Raw genomic sequence first — 19,886 nt, forward strand, 5'->3', positions numbered from 1 at the left:
GAAAAGGAAAAGGATATACACAAAATCAAATTCCAAAAAGCCCTTTTAAGGTTTGATGTTACAAATCCAACTAGCATACCAAAAGAGAGCAATACAAAAAAAGGTGGTGTCTGCTATAGCCATTATGAACAAACATACTTTTTGTCAGAAAGTGTAAAAACATTTCAGAACCTACACACGATAGTAAAAGCCTTGCCTTGCCAAGCCCCAACCTTGGATTACTCTCACCATCCACTACTTTTGTTCCCATTCACGCTGCTGAACAAAGCTGTAGAGAAACACGAAACCATGCTGACTGGTTCTATTATAAATTTATGTTACAAAATCTTGAGTGGGCTCTCACTGCAGCAAAGTCATCCTTTTACACCTCCTTAATTTATCCACTATCACACTTAACCACAGTGGCTTTTCCAAACCTTTTCATCTTTCTTCAAACTTCCAATGGTAGCCTCTGTACCCACCCTCTGAGAGAAATGATTAATTCTCTCTTGTATTAATAATTACTAACTGAATTAGGACCAACATTTTTCCCCTTTTCTACTTCCTCATCCAGAAATCAACCAGTGTGGGAAATCTTTCTCAAAGATTTACGCAGCCAGGATCTAATCAGAGACAATAAAAGAAATTCTAAGTTGAGGCTAATGAATGCATTCCTCCTCATTATGTTCACTCAGACAGATCTGGGGAAATGTTGATTCTCCCTTTTGTCAGGTGAAATAGAAATTGATAAGTTGTTTTGATCAAGATGTGGGTGGTCCAAGTCATGAACCCCAAGACCCTCATTATAACGTAGCCCAGCCTCTCGTTGTAATACTTATTCTCTCATTAATTGTTAGCCAATCAAAGTTGATTGCCACCCTCAGGAACACCTCCTCTTCCAGGGGTATGTAAACTGTGAGTCCACCACCATGAGGAGTCTTTGGTCTAACAGAGACAGCCAAATGACCATCCTTTTATTAATAGACATGCTGGTATTACTAAAAACTGATTAAATTACCCAGAAACTATGTCTCTCGAACTTTTTAGATGCCACCTCTTAGCTACATATGTTTTCTTAAAATTCCCTGAAAAAATTGAGGGCATTTGCTAAGAGCTCCCTCTTCTCATATCACTCATGTGCCTTCTCCCTCTATCTTCTCCTTCACCCCAGTCTTACACAAAGAGATGACTAAAGTTTTTCTTCATTAGGGCAAACCCCTCTATCTGCACCCTTGATACCATTCCATCTAATCTTCACCTGCAAATTGCCCCTCTATTTATCATCTTTACTCTCACTAATCTTCAGGATCTTCCCGTCTACTGGCTGCTTCCATGTTGCCTACAAAAATACCCATGACACCCTCATCCTTAAAAAAAAAAAATGAAAACAACTCTCTTGATCCAACAATCCCCACTAGCAATTGACTCTCCTTGCTTTCATGACTCCATTTCCTGTCTTCTCATTCTTTTCTGATCTCTCTTCAGTCTGGATTCCAACCTTAGCTTTCAAATGAAACCATTGTCTTCAAAGTTACCAATGGATTCTTAATTGCCAAATTCAATGGCCTTTTCTCAATCCTCATCCATATTGATCTTTCTTCATAGCCTTGTACACTCTCATCTTCTTTTTAATACTCTCTCACTGTAGGTTTTCATGGCACTGCTTTCTTCTGGTTCTCCTCCTATGTAACTGTCAGCTCCTTCTCAGTCTATTTTGCTGAATCTTCCTCCATGTGAGGCTCTGTCCTGGGCCCTTTTCTCTTCTTCCCATATATTATTTCTTTGGGGGATTTCATCAGCCCCCGTGGATTTAACTATCATTTCTATTCAAATGATTGTTAGATTTCTTTATCCATCCCTAACCTCTCTCCAGACCTTCAGTTTAGCATCTTTGTTTTCTGGACATCTCAACATGGATGCCCCATAGGAATCTCAAATTCAATGTATCCAAAACAGAGCTAATTATCTTTCCTCCTATTCTAACTTTCCTATTACCATCAAGGATGTCTTCATCCACTCAGTCACCCAGTCTTACAGCCACAGTGTCATCCTTGACTCCTCATTATCATTCACTGCACAAATACAATCTGTTGGCCTTTCTGTTGATTGTTACCATCATGGCATTTCTTGTATACAATCCCTTCTCTGTACTCATTTAGCCACCACCCTGGTTCAAGCTGTCACACCTGGACTACTGCAATAGTCTTTTAGCTGGTTTCATTGCCTCATGCCTATCCTCACTTCAGTCGATCCTCCATTCAGATGCCAAAGTGATCTTCCTAAAGCACAGGTCTAACCATAACACTTTCCTACTCAACAAATTCCAGTGGCTTCCTATTACCTCCAGGATCAAATATAAAATCCTCTCTTTGGCTTTTAAAGACCTTTACAACCTGACTTCTTCCTACATTTCCAGTCTTCCTATACTGGATTGCTCTCCACACGCACTACAATCCAGCAATACTGGCCTTTCTGCTCTGTATTCATGAAATTCAATATCCCTACTTTGCCTTTTCACTGTCCCCAGTGCCTGGGATGCTTTCGCTGCTTACCTCCATATTCTCTAGATTCCTTTAAGATTCAAATCAAATCTTACAAATGGGGCCTTTCTTGACCACTTCCCAGACATTCATCACCCCCCCATCCTTGTCCCTTCCCTCCAAGATTACTTCCCATTTACATGGCATATATTTTGTATGAATATATTGTTTACATTTTATCTCACCTCCCCTCCCCCACAAAATCTGAGATCTTTGAGAACATGGGCTATACCTTTGTCTTTCTTTGTATCACCAGAGTTTTGTATAGTGCCTGGCTTATGGTAAGCACTTAATAAATGCTTTTAAATGATTGACTGATTGTTACCAGGGTACAAATAATAGGAAGAAAAACAGAGCTGTGTAATAGTACCTCTAAAGAAATAGACATTTGAAAATTATCCCGATGTATTCACACATTAGAAAATTCAAACTACGTATCACCTGGTTAATATCAACAAAAAGGTAATATATGGAATAGAATCTGTAAAGAAAAAATATATCAGAAATTTTTGATACCCTTAGCCAGCAAATTAAAAGTGAAAGCCAAAAACTTAAAGTGATACAAGGAATCAAAGCAGAGCAAAGAGCAAAATAAACAATCGAACATGCATAAAAATATGCTATAAAGCTTTGAAAAGCAAAGAAATTCAAAAGATGACCCTCAAAGAAGTCATATGTGAACAATTTCTGATCAGCTAAATACTCAAAAGAAATTCAACACAATGAAAAATGCGAATTGTATCAAACATTAAACAAAAACCTTGTATGCTGTTAACATAATGGAAAGGATGGACATGTCAAAGGAGGTGATGAAACCTCTAGTTTCTCTATAAAACTGGTAAATGGCTGGTCTGGATAAGATCGATTCTTATTGGCTTGAACATCTCAGAGGTACATGAACTATTAGCAAAGCATTTTACCAGCTTCCTCTCTGAGTCAAGCTTGATCCCATCTTTCTTAACAGAAAGCATCACATATTTATTACCCAAAGATAAGAATACCAGTGGCCTCTCCAAATATAGGCCAATTTGGTGTTTGTGTATTTTATACAAAGCTCAGCCAACTTTTGATGAAAGAAAGAGATTCTATAAACATTTAGAACAAAAGGATGTGCCCCCAAAAATCTCACAGTTGTAAAGAGCAACTCATCATTAATTTGGTGATTATTGAACAGGCCATCTAAAAGCACTATAATAGTTATATTGCCCTTATCAATTATCACTGTCTCTAACTCAGGTTCTCACTCATTGCTTAGTCTTCTACTGCAGATATATAAAAGAGATGAAAACAGAGTGAGAACACTAAAATATTTTATTTCCACATGGAAAAACTATTCTTTATTAAGGCAATAAGTCAAGAACAATTGATATAAAAATGTAGCATCTTCCAAAGGGACAGTTTAAGCTCATTATGATTTTGCTTAGCCTTCATCACTCATGAATGGAACTGAATATGACTTTGAAGTCAAAGAGGGAGTCTAAAACATTATTTAATCAGTGAATGTATATGGATGACATCAAGTTTACGTGATTCTACTGGAAAACATATTAAATAGTTTTTTCATCTTATGGAAGCTTTTGCTAATGATATAAATGCTTCATTTGGACTCAATATGTGTAAAATTCTTACTGCATATTAAGAACAGAGATGGAAGGCTTTGAACTTGAATCTGAGTATCAAACTGAATTAAATGATGAAAACAATACTTCAAAATATCTTAGTCTTCTTGAGGTGAAATATACTAAATTTTAAAAGGCCTTATCTATAAGGTTATATGTGTTAGGATACTGACAGGCATACTGAAGTCAAATCTTAACAGGAAGAACACATTTAAAGCAATTAATAGTTATGCAATAATAGTCTTAATGTTTACTTTTGGCATAGTAAATGCTTTCAAATACTTTGGCTGGTTAGTGCCCTTTGAATGTACCTTAGTTCCAGCTCCACAATAAAAAAAAATCTCCCTTTTGCCATGATAGTAATAGACTAGAACCAGGTACAGACGGCTGAAAATGCTAAAAAGTTTACATATGGACTGTATCAGTGACATATGATCATAAGGACTGGGCTCATTGGTCAATCAGTCCCCTAATTTTGCTTATAATTGGGGGTTGTTATTTTGCCTCTTTTATAAGCTGAAGATCTTGGATTTTCCTTTTCCTTTCGACTTTCACCTTTTTTTCCTTCCCTTTCACCCCCTTTTTCCAAGTTAGCCATCATAGTGGGATGGTAGGTGTAAAATGATGGCTCTTTTGCCCAACAAAGGCTTAACTCAATTTTATTTACATCATGGGGGAAGCTTCAGATTGGTTTCTGTGTCCCCCCCAGCTTGAGAGAGGAAAGCCAAAGATAAGTGTTTCACCAGGTTGACTCAAGGACCACTATCAGCTGAACAAACAACACCATGTTCCCACTTGGCTTATGGTATGAGGTGATGCTTACTTTCCCAAGTGTAATGCTCAATATTGAGAACAAAGAAGCCTCAGAAATATATCTTGCCAGTTTAATCATTGCATGGCTTATAGTAACCTCTTGTGGTTAGTCCATTCAGTCCTAGGTCCTCTATTCCTTAATCCTTTGTCCACAGACACACAGATTGACACACCATGAACTGGAGGAATATGCTTGATATCAGAATATGCTTAGAACAAATTACCTTGGGGATCGTTCCCAGTTATACCGATACACAGAACTCACACAAATGGATAGACAGGAAAAAGACTTACTGGTTGTATTTAAGTTCCTTAGATCCTCATCTCTCAAGGATACTCTAACCTATCAAGCACAAGAATAATAATTGTAGTCTCTCCTTTTAGATGCACCAAGGCAGAGCAGCCCAGATTGATTAATATCAGTGAACACACACACACACACACACACACACACACACACACACACATAAATCTTTTTGCTAGCAAGTTTTCCTTGACTGATAATCTACACATGAAAAACAAAGTGAAGGAAAATGAGAATAAGTAAATTTTGTAAAGACGCAACGAGTTTCTTCCTCCACTTTCCAAGGACAGTTTCTCTGGCTACTTGGTCTATCTTGTGCAAACTGCCCTTGTTTATGTGCTATTGGTCTCTCCCACTCTTGAAGCTGCCATCTGGATACGAAGCAAAAATGCCCAAAAGTCAATGAAGGTAGTAATTCATGTAAGAAAGAAAATAATTTGGTCTGTTGTGTATTAGAACTATTTTTTATTTATGGAGATCCATGATAGCTGGTGCAGAGGCTGAATTCCATCTGTCCTTCTGTCCTTGAAAAGATAAATGTACCTTCCCAGCCAAGGGCATTCCTTAACAAATTAATGAAGTTTTAGAGTGAAGGTTAGTTCTTCGTAATCTCATGTGAGTCAGTGCCCTCATGTTGCCTTTTAGCTATCTACCTAGCTCTGCCCTACTGCTCTAGCTCTTCCCCTCTCTGTTCCATTAAAGCTTGTGTCCCACTCTATCAACGTTTTATGCTGAAGTAATTGCTGAATGTGTTGCTTGCTGTTAACAAGAGATTTCTAGAAAAGGTATTACCTTAACTGGAAGAGACAATCTCCAGTGCTATGTCAGGCTAGGGATAGGAAGCTCCCTCAAATTCTTATACTACACAATTGTCAGAGACAATAAAGTATAATGGAAAGAGTGCTGGACCCAGAGTCTATGATCCACTTCTAACTTGGACATTGGCTCACTATGTGACTATGGATTAATTTGTTTCACCTCTCTGAGCCTCAGTTTCCTCATCTGTAAAAAAAAAACCCAATACTTGTGCTACCTACCTCACAGGGTTGTTGTTAAAAAGGTGCTTTGTAAACATTAAATTACTTAAAGAAATGAGAACTTTTATTATTATTATTATTATTATTGTTATTATTATATACGAAATAATTATGTGCCCTGATCTCAGATTTTCCACCTACATTAAGTTCATTTGTGACTTGAGGGATTAAAAGTCATCTATCCTTCCTGAAATTTGCCTAGAGCACTTTGGATTTCTCCATCCAATGGAGAGATATGTGCTACCATCATGTTTTCTCTAGGTAGAAGTGGCAAGGGTATAGTAGACACAGCCTTGGATTTGGAGTAAGAGGGTCAGTTTTCAAATCTTGGCTTTATTACTTACAACTTCTGTGAAAATGTGTCTAGGCTTCACTTTCCTCATCTATGAAAGATAGAAGGTCAGTCAGTCAATAAACATTAATTAAGTACCTACTATGTGCTATGCACTATACTAAGTGCTAGGGATATAAATATTTTAAAAAATAGTCTCTGCCTTCAAGGAGTATATAATCTAGTGGGAGAAGACAACACAGGAAAGGAAACTGAAAAGCAGGGGAAGTGGTAGAAGGCACCAGGAAAAGTAATCAAGGCAGGACCATGGTGGAAAAGTCAGAAAAGTCTCAAAGTAGTAGAGCTAGGTGAGAAATGAGGAGCTATTCTGACCTGGGCTCCCTCATTAAAGGGAGCTTTGGAGTTCATCATGGCTCCACCCTCCAATCTGAGGGCCATAAGGTGGAGTTCCAGTGTTGATGAGATCTTGCAGGATGATGTTTTCCCAACAATGAGTTTCCTGGGATATGGTGATCAGAGAAGTCCCAAAATAGTTCAGCCAGGCAAGAAATAAGAAGTTCTGAGTAGATAACGTTTAAGGTTCCATCTAGATCTAAATTCTCAACAGTGATCTTCCCATCTTCAGGTTTTCTGAGAGCACTGTGTCTAAACTTCTCCTTTGTTCCTATCATATTCTACTCTGTATCATCTGTATTTGAAAGTCAGCAGTGGTACAGACGTTTAACTTGATTTTTAATTCTGGTGCTGACACACTTAGCACTATAATAACCACTCTAAGTCCCTTTTTATCTGTCCAATGAAGACTTAAAAGCATTTGCAATACCTGTATTACGTACCTCACAAGGTTTGGGGGGAAATACTTAATAAAAAGGTTCAAATGTGAGTTATTGAGATTTCTTACCCCTAATTAGAGCCTACGTTCCTTGAGAGAAGGAACTGTGTCTTAATTTTCATCTTTGTATTTTTCATTTTTCATCATCAGTAAAGTGACTTCATACAGAGTGTGTTTAATAAATATTGGATTGAGGAGACAATCATTCCACAGCTATAATAACAATAATTAGTAGTAGTAGTAATAATGATTGTTATTAGTAATAACAATAATAATAATAATAGTTAGCATTTACTTATTTGACTTGCATATCACATCACACTATTGACTCATATTGAGTTTGTAGTTCATTAAAATCCTTTGGTCTTTTTCACATGAACCATTGTCTACCCAAGGATAAGATGGGGAAAACATGCTTGGGGCAATAGTTCACGTGAAAAAGACTAAGGGAGTTTAGTGAACTCCAATCTCAACGTGAGTCAACAATGTGGTAGAATATGGCAACCAGAAATGTTAATGTGATCTTAGGCCATATTGATTGTATCATCGTGTTTGGATGAGGAGAGATGATGGCTCTGTTACATTCTGCCTTGGACAAACCTGGAATATCATCTTCAGTCTGAGCTACCCTGTTTTATGAAAGACTCTGCTGAACTACAGAGTGTCCAGAAGAGAGCTAGCAGAGAGGTAAAAAGACTCACAACCCTGACCTTATAGAAACATATTAAAGGAATTAAAGATGTTTAGCCAGCAGAGGAAACATATATTCAACTATTTTGAGCATAGTCAAACATGGCTGAATGGTTACTGGTTATGTCAGAAAGATTCCTGCTTAAGTTGGACTATATGACTCTTCATCTCTGAGATCCTATGACTTTTACAAAGTTCCTTTTCATTTACTCTTTCATCTCACAGTAATCCTAGTAGTAAACTTTTATAACAGATAAGTAAATTGAGGTACAGTGAATTTAAACAGTTTTCCTAAGTCTTTTGGCCATCACTCCTCTGACCTTTCTACTCCAGTTTCTACTTTCTATTGCAGTTACCTGTGCGTTGGCTGCTAACAGGCGTGTACAGTGCTTGGTAACATGAATGTCCTTTCTTCTTTGGGTCCATTTGGGCTCTTTGTCCCTTTCATAGAACACTTACTCCCTGTCACCTCTCTGAACAACTCCATTCCTTTTCAAATTGTTCTTCTGTCGCTCAATTGCATTCTCAGTCTTAATCTCTGCTCTTTCTGTTCCTTGAGCCATCCGTTCATTCTTGATTTGCTAACCACTCTTTCCTCTATTGCTACCCTCACCTCAGCTCAGGCAGAACATTACTGTACAGTTCAGGCTTCTAAGGAACTGGGCACTCCCCACAAATCCCACAGTTACTATTTTCTCTGCACCTTTTGACGTCAGGTATTTCAAATCAATGGAAGTTACAGTGCCTGCCAAGTCCTGCTCAGACCCCTCACAGATAAATTTTTACTGTATTTCATTGTAATGCTTTTCTTCCAGCTGTTTTAGTTTAAGATTGGAAAGGCAGTCTTTCTGCTGGATTGGATCACAGTGCTTGGCTGACAGTTTTTGGCCCTTCATACACTTTTCAGATTTATCAGCAAATGCAGACACTTTCTGAGAGCATAATCCAGCCTGTGTTTATTCCGACAAACCCTGTTACTGTCTTTGTGGTCAAATATTCATTACAGTACAAATTCCATAGTAAGGTGTTTATAGTTTGGACCAAAGAAGTGAGTTTGAGGTCAGTAAACTGCATGAGTGAGAATTTAATTAAGTTTTTTTTTTCATTGTGTTTTGGTTTATTTCTGCTTTTTTTAAGTGTATGTAGTTTGTCTATTTAAACATTTATTATGGAGGGGATACCAGGGGATTTCAGAGTATACCAGGGGATTTCAAGTACCCAGGGGGTTCCCATTCAATTCTTTGGGCTATCCTCAAAATACTGCCATTTATTAAAATCTTCCACTTATATAAACTCCGTTATTTGAAAGGAGACATGTAATTTCTTTCCATTATCAATTATTTTCTAAGGTCTCTTCCAGTTTTAAGTCCTATCATTCTATAAAGATCAGAAAGAACCTTAGAATGAAATAGGCAGTTGTTACTAAAACTTCACCATTTTAGATTAACTAGAGAGAAATCTAAATTGAATTTCTGGAGTGTCCAAATTTTAGAGGGGCTTCCATGTCAGTACGACTGCAGTCATGGATGAGTAGGAGCTGGGTTCCAGAGCTCCAGTGCCAAAGTCCTACAGACTGCTTTTGACTGCTCCCTGCCTGCTTTCTCTATATTGTCTCTACGTCTGACCCCTTGGCTTCAGTTCCCTGGGAACGTTTCTAGGATCTTTCTTGTGAGAAAGTCTTGTACTCAATCTTTCCAATCCCCATTCCTACTTTCCTTTTCTTTTAAATATTATACTTTATTTTTTTAATTTTTAATTTAATTTTTATTTTTAGTTCCAAATTTTCTCCCTCCCTCTACCTCCTCCTCCATCCATTGAGAAAACAAGAAATATGATACTTATTAAACATATGAAGTCATGCAAAACATATTTCTGCATTTAGCCATGTTCTGAAGAAAAAAAAAGGAAAGAGAAAGAGAAAAAATATGCTTCAATCTGTATTCCCGAGCTCATCAGTTCACTCTCTGGAGATGGATAGAATTTTTCTTCATGAGTCCTTTGGAATTATGCTGGATCATTGTGTTGATGAGTTAATAAGTCCTCCGCAGTTGATTGTCCTTACAGTATTACTGTTACTATATACATTCATCTCTTGGTACTGTTCATTTTGTTTTGCATCAGTTCATATAAGTCTTCCCAGATTTTTTTGAAACTAGCCCTTTCATCATTTTTTATAGCACAGTAGTATTCTATCACATTCATATACCATAACTTGTTCAGTCGTTCCTCAGTTGGTGGGCATCCCCTCAGTTTCCAATTCTTTGCCTCCATAAAAAGAACTGCCCCAAATATTTTTGTACATATGAGTCCTTTTCCTACTTTCCCCCAGAACCGATGATGGCATTTTAGAATCTTGGAATTATAAAATACCTTCTAATCAAATCTATGCCTAAATAAGAATCCCCTCTACAAAATCTATGAAAAGTGGCCATCCAGACTCTACTTTAAGGGGAATACTTTATTTTTATATTTTTATTATATTATTATAAAGTATTATTATCTTAATCCTCTAATACTTTATTAGACAACCTATTCCACTTGCAGAAAGCTCTAATTGTTAGAAGGCATTTTGTCACATCAAGTCTAAGTATTTCTCTGAGACTTCCTCTACTCCTTCTAGTTCTAACCTTTGGAACTTGTTTTGCTCAGTTCCTACTACTTGTACCTACTCCTTGACTGGACAGGCCCCAATGGAAGGCATGAGATTTTTTCCCCAAGGCACTGCAGTGTGGAACACCTTCTAATTGGAATAGGAACATAGATTGATAATAGGAACATAGATTGTGAGTTGGAAGAGACATTAAAGATCCTATAGCCCAATCTTTCTCATTTTACAAATGGGGAAACTGAGGACCAGAGAGATTCTATGATTTACCCAAGGCCTCAAAAATAGGAAGTGAAAAAGAAATTCAAACTCAAGTCCTCTGACTCCAAATCTTGTTTTCTTTCCATCATACTACTTTGTCTGACCTTGGGCAAGTCACTTAACCCTGTTTGCCTTAGTTTCCTCATCAGTAAAATGAGCTGGAGAAGGAAATGACAAACTTCTCCAATATCTTTGCCAAGAAAATCCCAAATGGGGTCATAAAGAGTCAGACATGACTGAAAAATGGTTCAACAATACCATGACTTTCACCTCTAAGCTCGGCTAGTCCCTAGCAGAGGAGTGAGACTGGATTCAACTACAATAATATGGTTCCCAACTTCCAACCACTTGGTTCTGATCACCAAAAAGGCTTTTTTTTTAATGGTTGGAGGAGCTACTCAGTTTCTTACTCAGATCAAATTGTGCCTCAAACTCCACTCCCACAAATTCTCTAATCACTAACAAAGTCAAAGTTAACCTGATGAGTTCTCATTTAGCAGTATCATTTAATTAGTACTGCCATTGATGATGGAAGAGAGCCTTCTACTGAAGGACTTTGGGAACTTAGATCCCTAAGATCTGACAGGCCATTGAAAACTCTGGCCAGGTGGAAGCTATCAATAGGTGGTTTCAGGCCTTTAGGATTAGAGTTCTACTATCAGAAACTCCAAAGAGTAAGTCAAGGTTTAGTTTAGAATGAGACCAGACGATCAATTAGTGAAGGACCTCACAGACTCACTTAACAATAACCTTTGGAGGGGAAATGTTCTATATCCCTTCCACTCTGATTAGGCAAATTGAATGCCAGTTCTAAACTTACCCTACTGGGACACAGTTTAGTATCTTTACGTCTCCTGACCTTCACAAAACTTCCATGTATAAACTGGAAAATTTGATGAAACCAGGCAATATTATGCCCCTTGATGTCTTCACAAACAAAACCAATGTAGCCAAGATTAGGAGGAAAACAAGAAACCGGGGAAAATTTTTTACGAGAAGTTTCTCTGATAAAAGCCTGATTTTTCAAATCTATAGAGAACTGAGTCAAATTTATAAGAATACAAGTCATTCCCCAATTGATAAATGGTCAAAGGATATGAACAGGCAGTTTTCTAATGAGGAAATCAAAGCTATCTATTGTCATGTGAAAAAATGCTCTAAATTACAATTGAGGCCCCCCAGTAGCATAGTAGTATAGTTTTACTCTCTATTTCCTCCTATAACTCATTTAACTTTCACTTTAGGAATTTGGATGTTATGCCATTTGGTACATATATATTTAGTACTGATAGTATTTCATTGTCCGTGGTACCTTTTAATAAAATGTAGCTTTCCTGCTTTACTCTTTTAATTACTTCTATTTTTGCTTTTGCTTTGTCAGAGATCATGATTGTTAACCCTGCTTCTTTTTTTTTACCTCAGCTGAAACATAACAGATTCTTTTCCAGCCCCTTTCTTCTCTTATCCACATGTGATTGTGATGAAATACTATTTTGTTATAAGAAATATGGATCAGGATGGTTTCAGAAAAAGCTGGGAAGACTTATATGAACTGATGCAAAGTGAAGTGAGCAGAACCATGAGAACATTGTTCAGTACACAGTAATGGTAATAGCGTATGATGATCAACATCCTTACCACAAGACCGGGAGGAAGATGCTACTATTAGCCCCATTTTAGAGATGAGGAAACTGAGGCAGATGGACATTAAATGACTTGCCCAGGGTGATACAGCTATCTAATAAGTGTCTGGGGCAGGATCTGAACTCAGGTCTTCCTGACTCCAAGTTTGGCAGTGAGCTGTCTAGCTGTCTATTGAGAAATAACCTCTTCCAGTTGTTCAGATGTATTTACCTTTCTAGGTTTCTTTTTTCTCACTTTTTTTGTGTTTTAAAGATTCTATCTGTTATTCATGGTTGCAAACCTTTTTTTTTTGCCTTTTGTTGTATCATTTTCAAATATTTCCTTTCCTTTATTATAAATGCAGAATAGTCTTGAGTGATTCTGACTACAGTTCTTCAGGTTTTAATTAGCCTATATAATTTCTTCATTGTATTAGGTGTTTTCTTCTTTTTAATCATGTCTCCAACCTTCATTTATGGATGGGACTTTGTGCCAGGGCCTAGCTCTGCCCCCACTCATACTTCTGAATGGTGTGACCAGGCCTAGGCCCTATTCCTGCTGCAGTCTGGATTACATATGGTGGCCATAGCCAAAGCCCTGCTGATATTCTGGATAAGGTGGCTGGGTCCTGGTCTCCCTTCCTATCTTCTTCTTCAATTCTGTCCTAGAATAGGGAACAGGCTGATAGACCCCACCTTCTTCCTTGGTTGTTGGCTTCTACTTTTGTGTAGCAGAAAGAGCACTGACCCTGGAGTCAGTAGACCTGTGTTCAAATCCTGTCTTTCATGCTTATGACCTATGTTACCTTGGTCAAGTCACCTTAATTTCCTGGGCTTCAGTTTCTTCATTTGTAAAATGAGGGAGGTTAGATTACATGGCCTGTGAGGTCTCTTTCACTCTATATCTATAATCCTGGTGGCCTTGTATGCATACTGGCCTCTGCCTTGTGATCTTTCTCCTTCTTTTACAGTTATTCAATGAAAGTTATCTTCATCCCTTGGTATGGCTATGGAGAAGGAAATGGCAAACCACTCCAGTATCTTCACCAAGAAAACCCCAAGTGGGATCATGTAATGTCAGACATGATAAAAGTGACTAAATAACAACATGGCTCTAATAGGCCCCAATAGGATATTTGAGATTATGCTAGTTTTCAGAGCTCCCAAAGGGTATCATGGCCCATGCTACCTGACCACATCTGTCCTCCTTGTGCCCATCAAGAAGTGGCTTTTTCCCTCTTGTGCCCTTGCTAGGTCCTGACCAGAAATCAGAGATTGAACTGACCTCTGGCCTCCTGAAGGGCTCCTGTGGTGAACACCTCTCAGGCACCTCTGTCCTATCTCCATTACCTATAATGAGATGGCTTTTTTCCTTCTATTGTTCCTCCAAGTTGGGACTTGGGAACCCCTTTTCTTCAGACCCTGTTTGCAGGTCTCGCTAGCTTCAATTTCCCTTGGTGTAGCCTCTGAACATTTAGAATGCCTACAGATTTCTGTCTCTCTTGTATCGTTCTGAACTGGCTGGAGTTGCTTCTCTGTGTTTTCTATTTGGTTTTATTGAATCATTGCTTCATCTGATGCTTGTTTTCATTTTTACTGAATTTTTTTGTCTTATTTTCTTTTTTTCATCAAGAGAACCAACTTGGCTGAAACTTTATCAATTTTGGTTGAAGTCACGCTACAAATATTATCATCACCTTCATTTCATAGATGGGTAAACTGATGCTCAGAAAGATTCAGTGACTTTATAAGAATCATAGAGTGCATTCAGTGAGGGAGCCAGGATTTGAGCCCAGGTTTCTTGACTCCAAGTCTAGGCTGGTTTCCATTCTATCCTATTACATCTTAGTACTCACGCCCTCTACAATGGAGACCCTGACTTCCTTAACCCTGAGTGATTTCTCCCTCCTTGGAATTCCTATTGTTCTTGTGATCTCTCTCAACTCTTTGTCAAACAGCATTTGGGTCCTTTTTCCATTTGTATGATCTCTTTGGGATATAACCCTAGAAGTGCTATTGCTGGGTTAAAGGGTATGCACATTTTTATAGCCCTTTGGGCATAGTTCTAAATTGCTCTCCAAAATGGTTGGATCAGTTCACAACTCCACTAGCAATGCATTAGTGTTCCAATTTTCCCACATCTTCTCCAACATTTATCATTTTCCTGTTTTGTCATGTTGGCCAATCTGATAGGTGTGATGTGGTACCTCAGAATTGTTTTGATTTGCATTTCTCTAATCAATAGTGATTTAGAGCATTTTTTCATGTGACTATAGATGTCTTCAATTTCTTCATCTGAGAACTGTCTGTTCATATCCTTTGATCATTTATCAATTGGGGAATGTTTGTATTCTTATAAATTTGACTTAATTCTCTATATATTTTAGAAATGAGGCCCTCATCAGAAAGACTGGTTGTAAAAATTCTTTCCCAATTTTCTACCTTCCTTTTAATCTTAGTTGTATTGGTTTTGTTTGTGCAAAAATTTTTCAATTTAATGTATTCAAAATTATCCATTTTGCTTTTTGTAATGTTCTCTATCTCCTGTTTGGTCATGAATTCTTTTGTTCTCCATGGATCTGATAGGTAAACTATTCCTTGCTCTCCCAGTTTGCTTATAGTATCAGCCTTTATATCTAAATCATGAACCCATTTTGACTTTATTTTGGTATATGATGTGAGATTTTGGTCTATGCCTGGTTTCTGCCATACTCTTTTCCAGTTTTCCCAGCAGTTTTTTTTTCAAAGAGTGGGTTCTTATCCCAGAAACTGGGATCTTTGGGTTTATCAAATAATAGATTACTATCATCATTGACTACTGTATCTTGCATATTTAAGCTATTCCACTGATCCACCACTCTATTTCTTAGCCAGTACCAAGCAGTTTTGATGATTGCTGCTTTATAATTTGACTTCTCATAGATATTTAATTCCATTTCTTTCCCTAGATTTTAAAGAAGTCATGCATTGAAATTTTAGCAGCTGAGCCTTCCAGCATATGTGCAGGAGGTAAGTTGAAAACAAACTGTTATTTGACCTTATACAATTCCCAATGTCCTTAATTCCAGCTACAAGTTTAACTTTTGTGGATAAGTATATGGGTGAGTGTTTAAATGGTTTAATTGATTGGTTTATTGAACAACAAAAAAAAAGAAACCCTGTGATGTTCTTAAGATTATTCATAGGATTTAGCTCTAGAAAGGATTTTAGCTTCATTTAGTCAAGAAAAACAATCAGAGGAAAGGATTTGCCTGAGAGGTCAGAGAACTAAGGTGTTAACCCAGACCTTTGAACTCTAAATCCAATGTTCTTTGTACTCCCTACCAAAGTGACCACTATCATTGCTGTTGATTTTCCCCTGTGACTTGTTCATTTGTTTTCAATCTTGTCTGACTCTTCACAAACCCATTTGGGGTTTTCTTAGCAAAGATGCTGGAGTGGTTTGCCATTTCCTTCTCTAACTCATTTTACAGATGAAGAAACTGAGGCAAACAGGATTAAGTGACTTGCCCTGGGTCACATAGCTAGTAAGTGTCTGAGGCTGGATTTGAACTCAGGAAGAGTTTTCCTGACTCTAGGGCTAGCACTCTATCCACTAAGTCATCAAACTGCTCTCTAATATCCATAATGACTATTAAGTACCTATGCCTGTTCCTGCATACATGTGAACACGCTCAAATACACACACATCCAACATGGAAAGACCTACCTAAAGGCTTTCTTTGGTAGGATGTTAAATTTGACAACTACGTATTTAGGCTTGACTAATGGATCTTTAGATCCATTGACCATGATAGGTTTAAATCCTTATTAGAAAAAAAAATTGTCAATATTCAGACTGTCTAAGAACTGTGCCACGTGGATTTTGCTGGTATTTTTAGGACTTGAAAGTGAGAAGGAACTCTAAAGAACATAATGCCCACATCACAGGAGAGCTATCTAAAATTGGCAATATGAACCTATGCCAAAGTATCTCTAGGGAACAAATTAAACTGGGAGGAAGGTGTAAGGAGGCTGACCAGAAATCCATCAACTGAGTCCCCCATTTTACTTGATGAAATTATAGAGTGTAGTCTTTAGTGGTCCATTTGCAATTTGTAAGGGTGTTAGACTTTGAGTGTCCTCATTTGGAAGGATCAGAAAACAATTGAATTACCCATTTAGCAGAGAGCTGGTCCAGGGAGCTTGGCAGAACAAGGTGCTTTCCCAAGACATTGTACCTCTTAATGACCAATGGTGGAACATCAAAGAGGACATGAAAGACCCGGTAGCACTGTGCGTGTGAGTTGCCCATCTATTCCTGTTTCTCATGAGTGGGATTCTAGGAGGCGATCTCTGTCCTTGCTCGCTTTTCTTATTGGCAGTATGTACGTTCATGGCAGAGTGTGTCTTCAATTTATCATGGAGGAGGAATATTTTATAGTAAATCTTTTTACTGTGCTATTTTAGGAAATCCCTTTGAGTCAATTGTCCCTTATGGATGACTACTGAAAAATAAACAAATCCTCAGAGGCTCATGAGCTATCATTTTGAGAATGCAGACTCAGCACCTTGAACCTAGGGTAGCCACATCCATAGGATGGGCCCTCCAAGTAGGAGTAAGGGAAGGGAGGCAGACAAGGGCTGGAATGATGAGAATGCTATGTTAAATTAAAGGCAATACTTAAGTAATAGATCCCAGCTCTTCCTTGGACTTCAGCGCAATGACGTGCATACAATAGGTACTGAATTAATACTACGTTGAATAAATGACAAAGTCATAGCATCACATTTACAGCTAGAGAGGACCTTAGAGGTCATTTAGTCCAACTCCTTCATCTTACAGGGAGGAAACTGAGGCTCAGAGAGAGGTTAAGTAACTTACTCAAGCCTTCAGTAAATGTGTGAGTGAATTTCAGTCTTCCATGAAAACTACCATGCATTTTGTAATATTAATAATCAATCAACAAACATTTATTAAGTGCCACTATGTACCAGGCACTGTGCTAAGCCCTGGAGATACAAAAAGAAGCAAAGATAGGACAGCTAGTTGGTGCAGTGGATAGAGCTCCAGCCTTGAAGTCAGGAGAACCTGAGTTCAAATTTGACCTCAGACACTTATTAGCTGTGTGACCCTGGGCAAGTCACTTAACCCCAATTGCCTCACCAAAAAGCAAAAAAAAAAAAAAAGAAAAGAAAAGAAAAGAAAAGATAGTTGTTGCCTTGAAAGACCTCACAATCTAATGCAGATGCAGTTTATTTTCTCATTTTATACACTGAATCTTAGTTGAGATTTCTTCAGTCAATATTTTTGTATGCCTTATTCAATCTACCATTCCCAATTCCTCATAAATCAATAGTAGTGGATATTATGTATATAATTATGTTCACATAGTCCAGTTAAGGTACCATTACATATTTATCACTATAAATTCAGTCTTGTAAAAAAAATTTAATTTGTTTTATTTTTAATTTATGGAATAAAACAAGCATTTCCATAACATATAATATATGCTATGTATAATATAAATATATTGTATATATAAATAATATAAATATAATAAAAAGATGATTGCACATAAAACTGCAAATTTATTATGTACAACTTGCTATTCATTTAAGTATATAATAAAGTTATCATGTAAATTTCTTTTATTTCAATTTATTTTTAAATCCACTTTGATTCCTTTAAATTTGAGCCACAGGGATTTTTATTTGTCTGTTTTGTTTTTGTTTTTTACTGACCAGAGTTAGGTTTTACTGTGTTTGCAGTGAAGTAGAGAGGCAACATGGTAGAGCATTTAGAAAGCTGGTCATGGAGCCAGGAAGACCTGGGTGCAAGTTCTGCCTCTGATATACACTGTCCATGTTACCCCCTCTACAGGTCACTTAACCACTGAAGTCCCTACATTACTCCTTAAGACTCTAAAGGTGGTGCTGACCTACTCTGGTAAAAGGAATTTCCTCAGCTGAAAGTTTTTCATACTGATGAAACCCCAGATTCATTCCTAATCCTTGAAATGTAGTAAACTGATGAAAATTCTAGACAAGTCGAATTTCCTTCTTAGATTGATTTCTAAAGAATGGCAAGAAAATTCTCAAAGATTTCTGTCATTTTTGAAGAACATAGATAGATTTTCAGATCTGAGTTAAGAACACCACTATCCCCTTTTGATTTCCCCACCTCAAAAGAAACAAAAATAAAAGCTAAATGCTATTATTTCATTCATCAATAGAAAACATATTCAGATGGACCTAGGAGCTCATCATGAGTGTTTTTTGCACCATTGCAGAGCCACAGCTCTTCTGTGCTTTCTCATCTGATATGATTTTTGTCCATATCTTTCTACAAATCTCTCATAGAAGAATTTAAGGCAAAGCAGGATAGTAGATAGAACACTGTGCGTGCCATCAGGAAGACCAGGTTTAAATCTCACCTCACATACTGACATGACCCTGGGCAAGTCACTTATGTGCTCTATGCTTCAGTTTCTTCATTTGTGAGATGAAGGGATTGGACTCAAGGGCCATGTAGTCTATTACTAAACCACGATGGGTGAACTTGCCATGAAGGCATATCCTTCAATAACCCAGGATTACTCCCCCATTGTGATGAGCATCAGAGGACTTTAGTGGAAGAATAAAAAACATATACGATTATGGATAAAGCAATAAGTGTTTTAGACAGCCAAAGCTATTTTCAAAATAATCCTTTCTCTTTAGTTTGAACATATTTTGATCTGTCTTATGAATGAGATGAAGGAAGTTCCTTTGGTTTTTCATCTCAGTCTGGAGGAATTAATTTTAGAACAATGGGAAGGACTTCAATGGAGCAAGATGCAATAAAGTCTCCTTATTAAACAACAGAAGATGTACTATTCAGTGATTATTTATTCAAAAGAATATGCTAAGTACCAGAAGAATAAAGGTGTTTCTCAGAAATATGAATAAGCAGATCATAGCTCATTAAAGCCCAGCCCTCAGGAACAGATATCATAACTACAGTGTGGCTCTTGTGTATGATTTTATGGCTTATTGGTGAATTCTGGTTAATATAGAATTGCCAAATATACTTGGCCCAGTTTACCAGTTTTTAAAGAATTAGAATATAATACCATTGTGGGAAGTTAATCAGGAGAGTTCTTGCAATTAATTTGATGAGCCTGTAGAGTGGAAATTCTTTATTTGGGACTTAATTGGGAGGATACTTTTGGGAAAACATATGTAAATGCTTTGCAAAACCTAAAGCACTTTACAAATGCTAAGGATGATGATGATGATGATGATGATGATGATGATGATGATGATGATGA

At 37.4% G+C, this 19,886-nt stretch overlaps 1 protein-coding gene across 1 annotated transcript in view; it reads left to right on the top strand.

Annotated features, from left to right (window-relative positions):
- ANTXR1 (ANTXR cell adhesion molecule 1) overlaps positions 1-19,886 on the top strand; it is a 319,441-nt gene that overhangs the window by 87,233 nt on the left and 212,322 nt on the right. The window contains exon 9 of the mRNA XM_027865523.1: positions 15,543-15,603. Within this exon, the coding sequence (XP_027721324.1) occupies positions 15,543-15,603 (61 nt within the window). The remainder of the gene's footprint in view (positions 1-15,542; positions 15,604-19,886) is intronic.

Source organism: Vombatus ursinus, unplaced genomic scaffold (assembly GCF_900497805.2).
Source record: "Vombatus ursinus unplaced genomic scaffold, bare-nosed wombat genome assembly UNPS02014778.1, whole genome shotgun sequence".
Lineage (NCBI taxonomy): Eukaryota > Metazoa > Chordata > Mammalia > Diprotodontia > Vombatidae > Vombatus > Vombatus ursinus.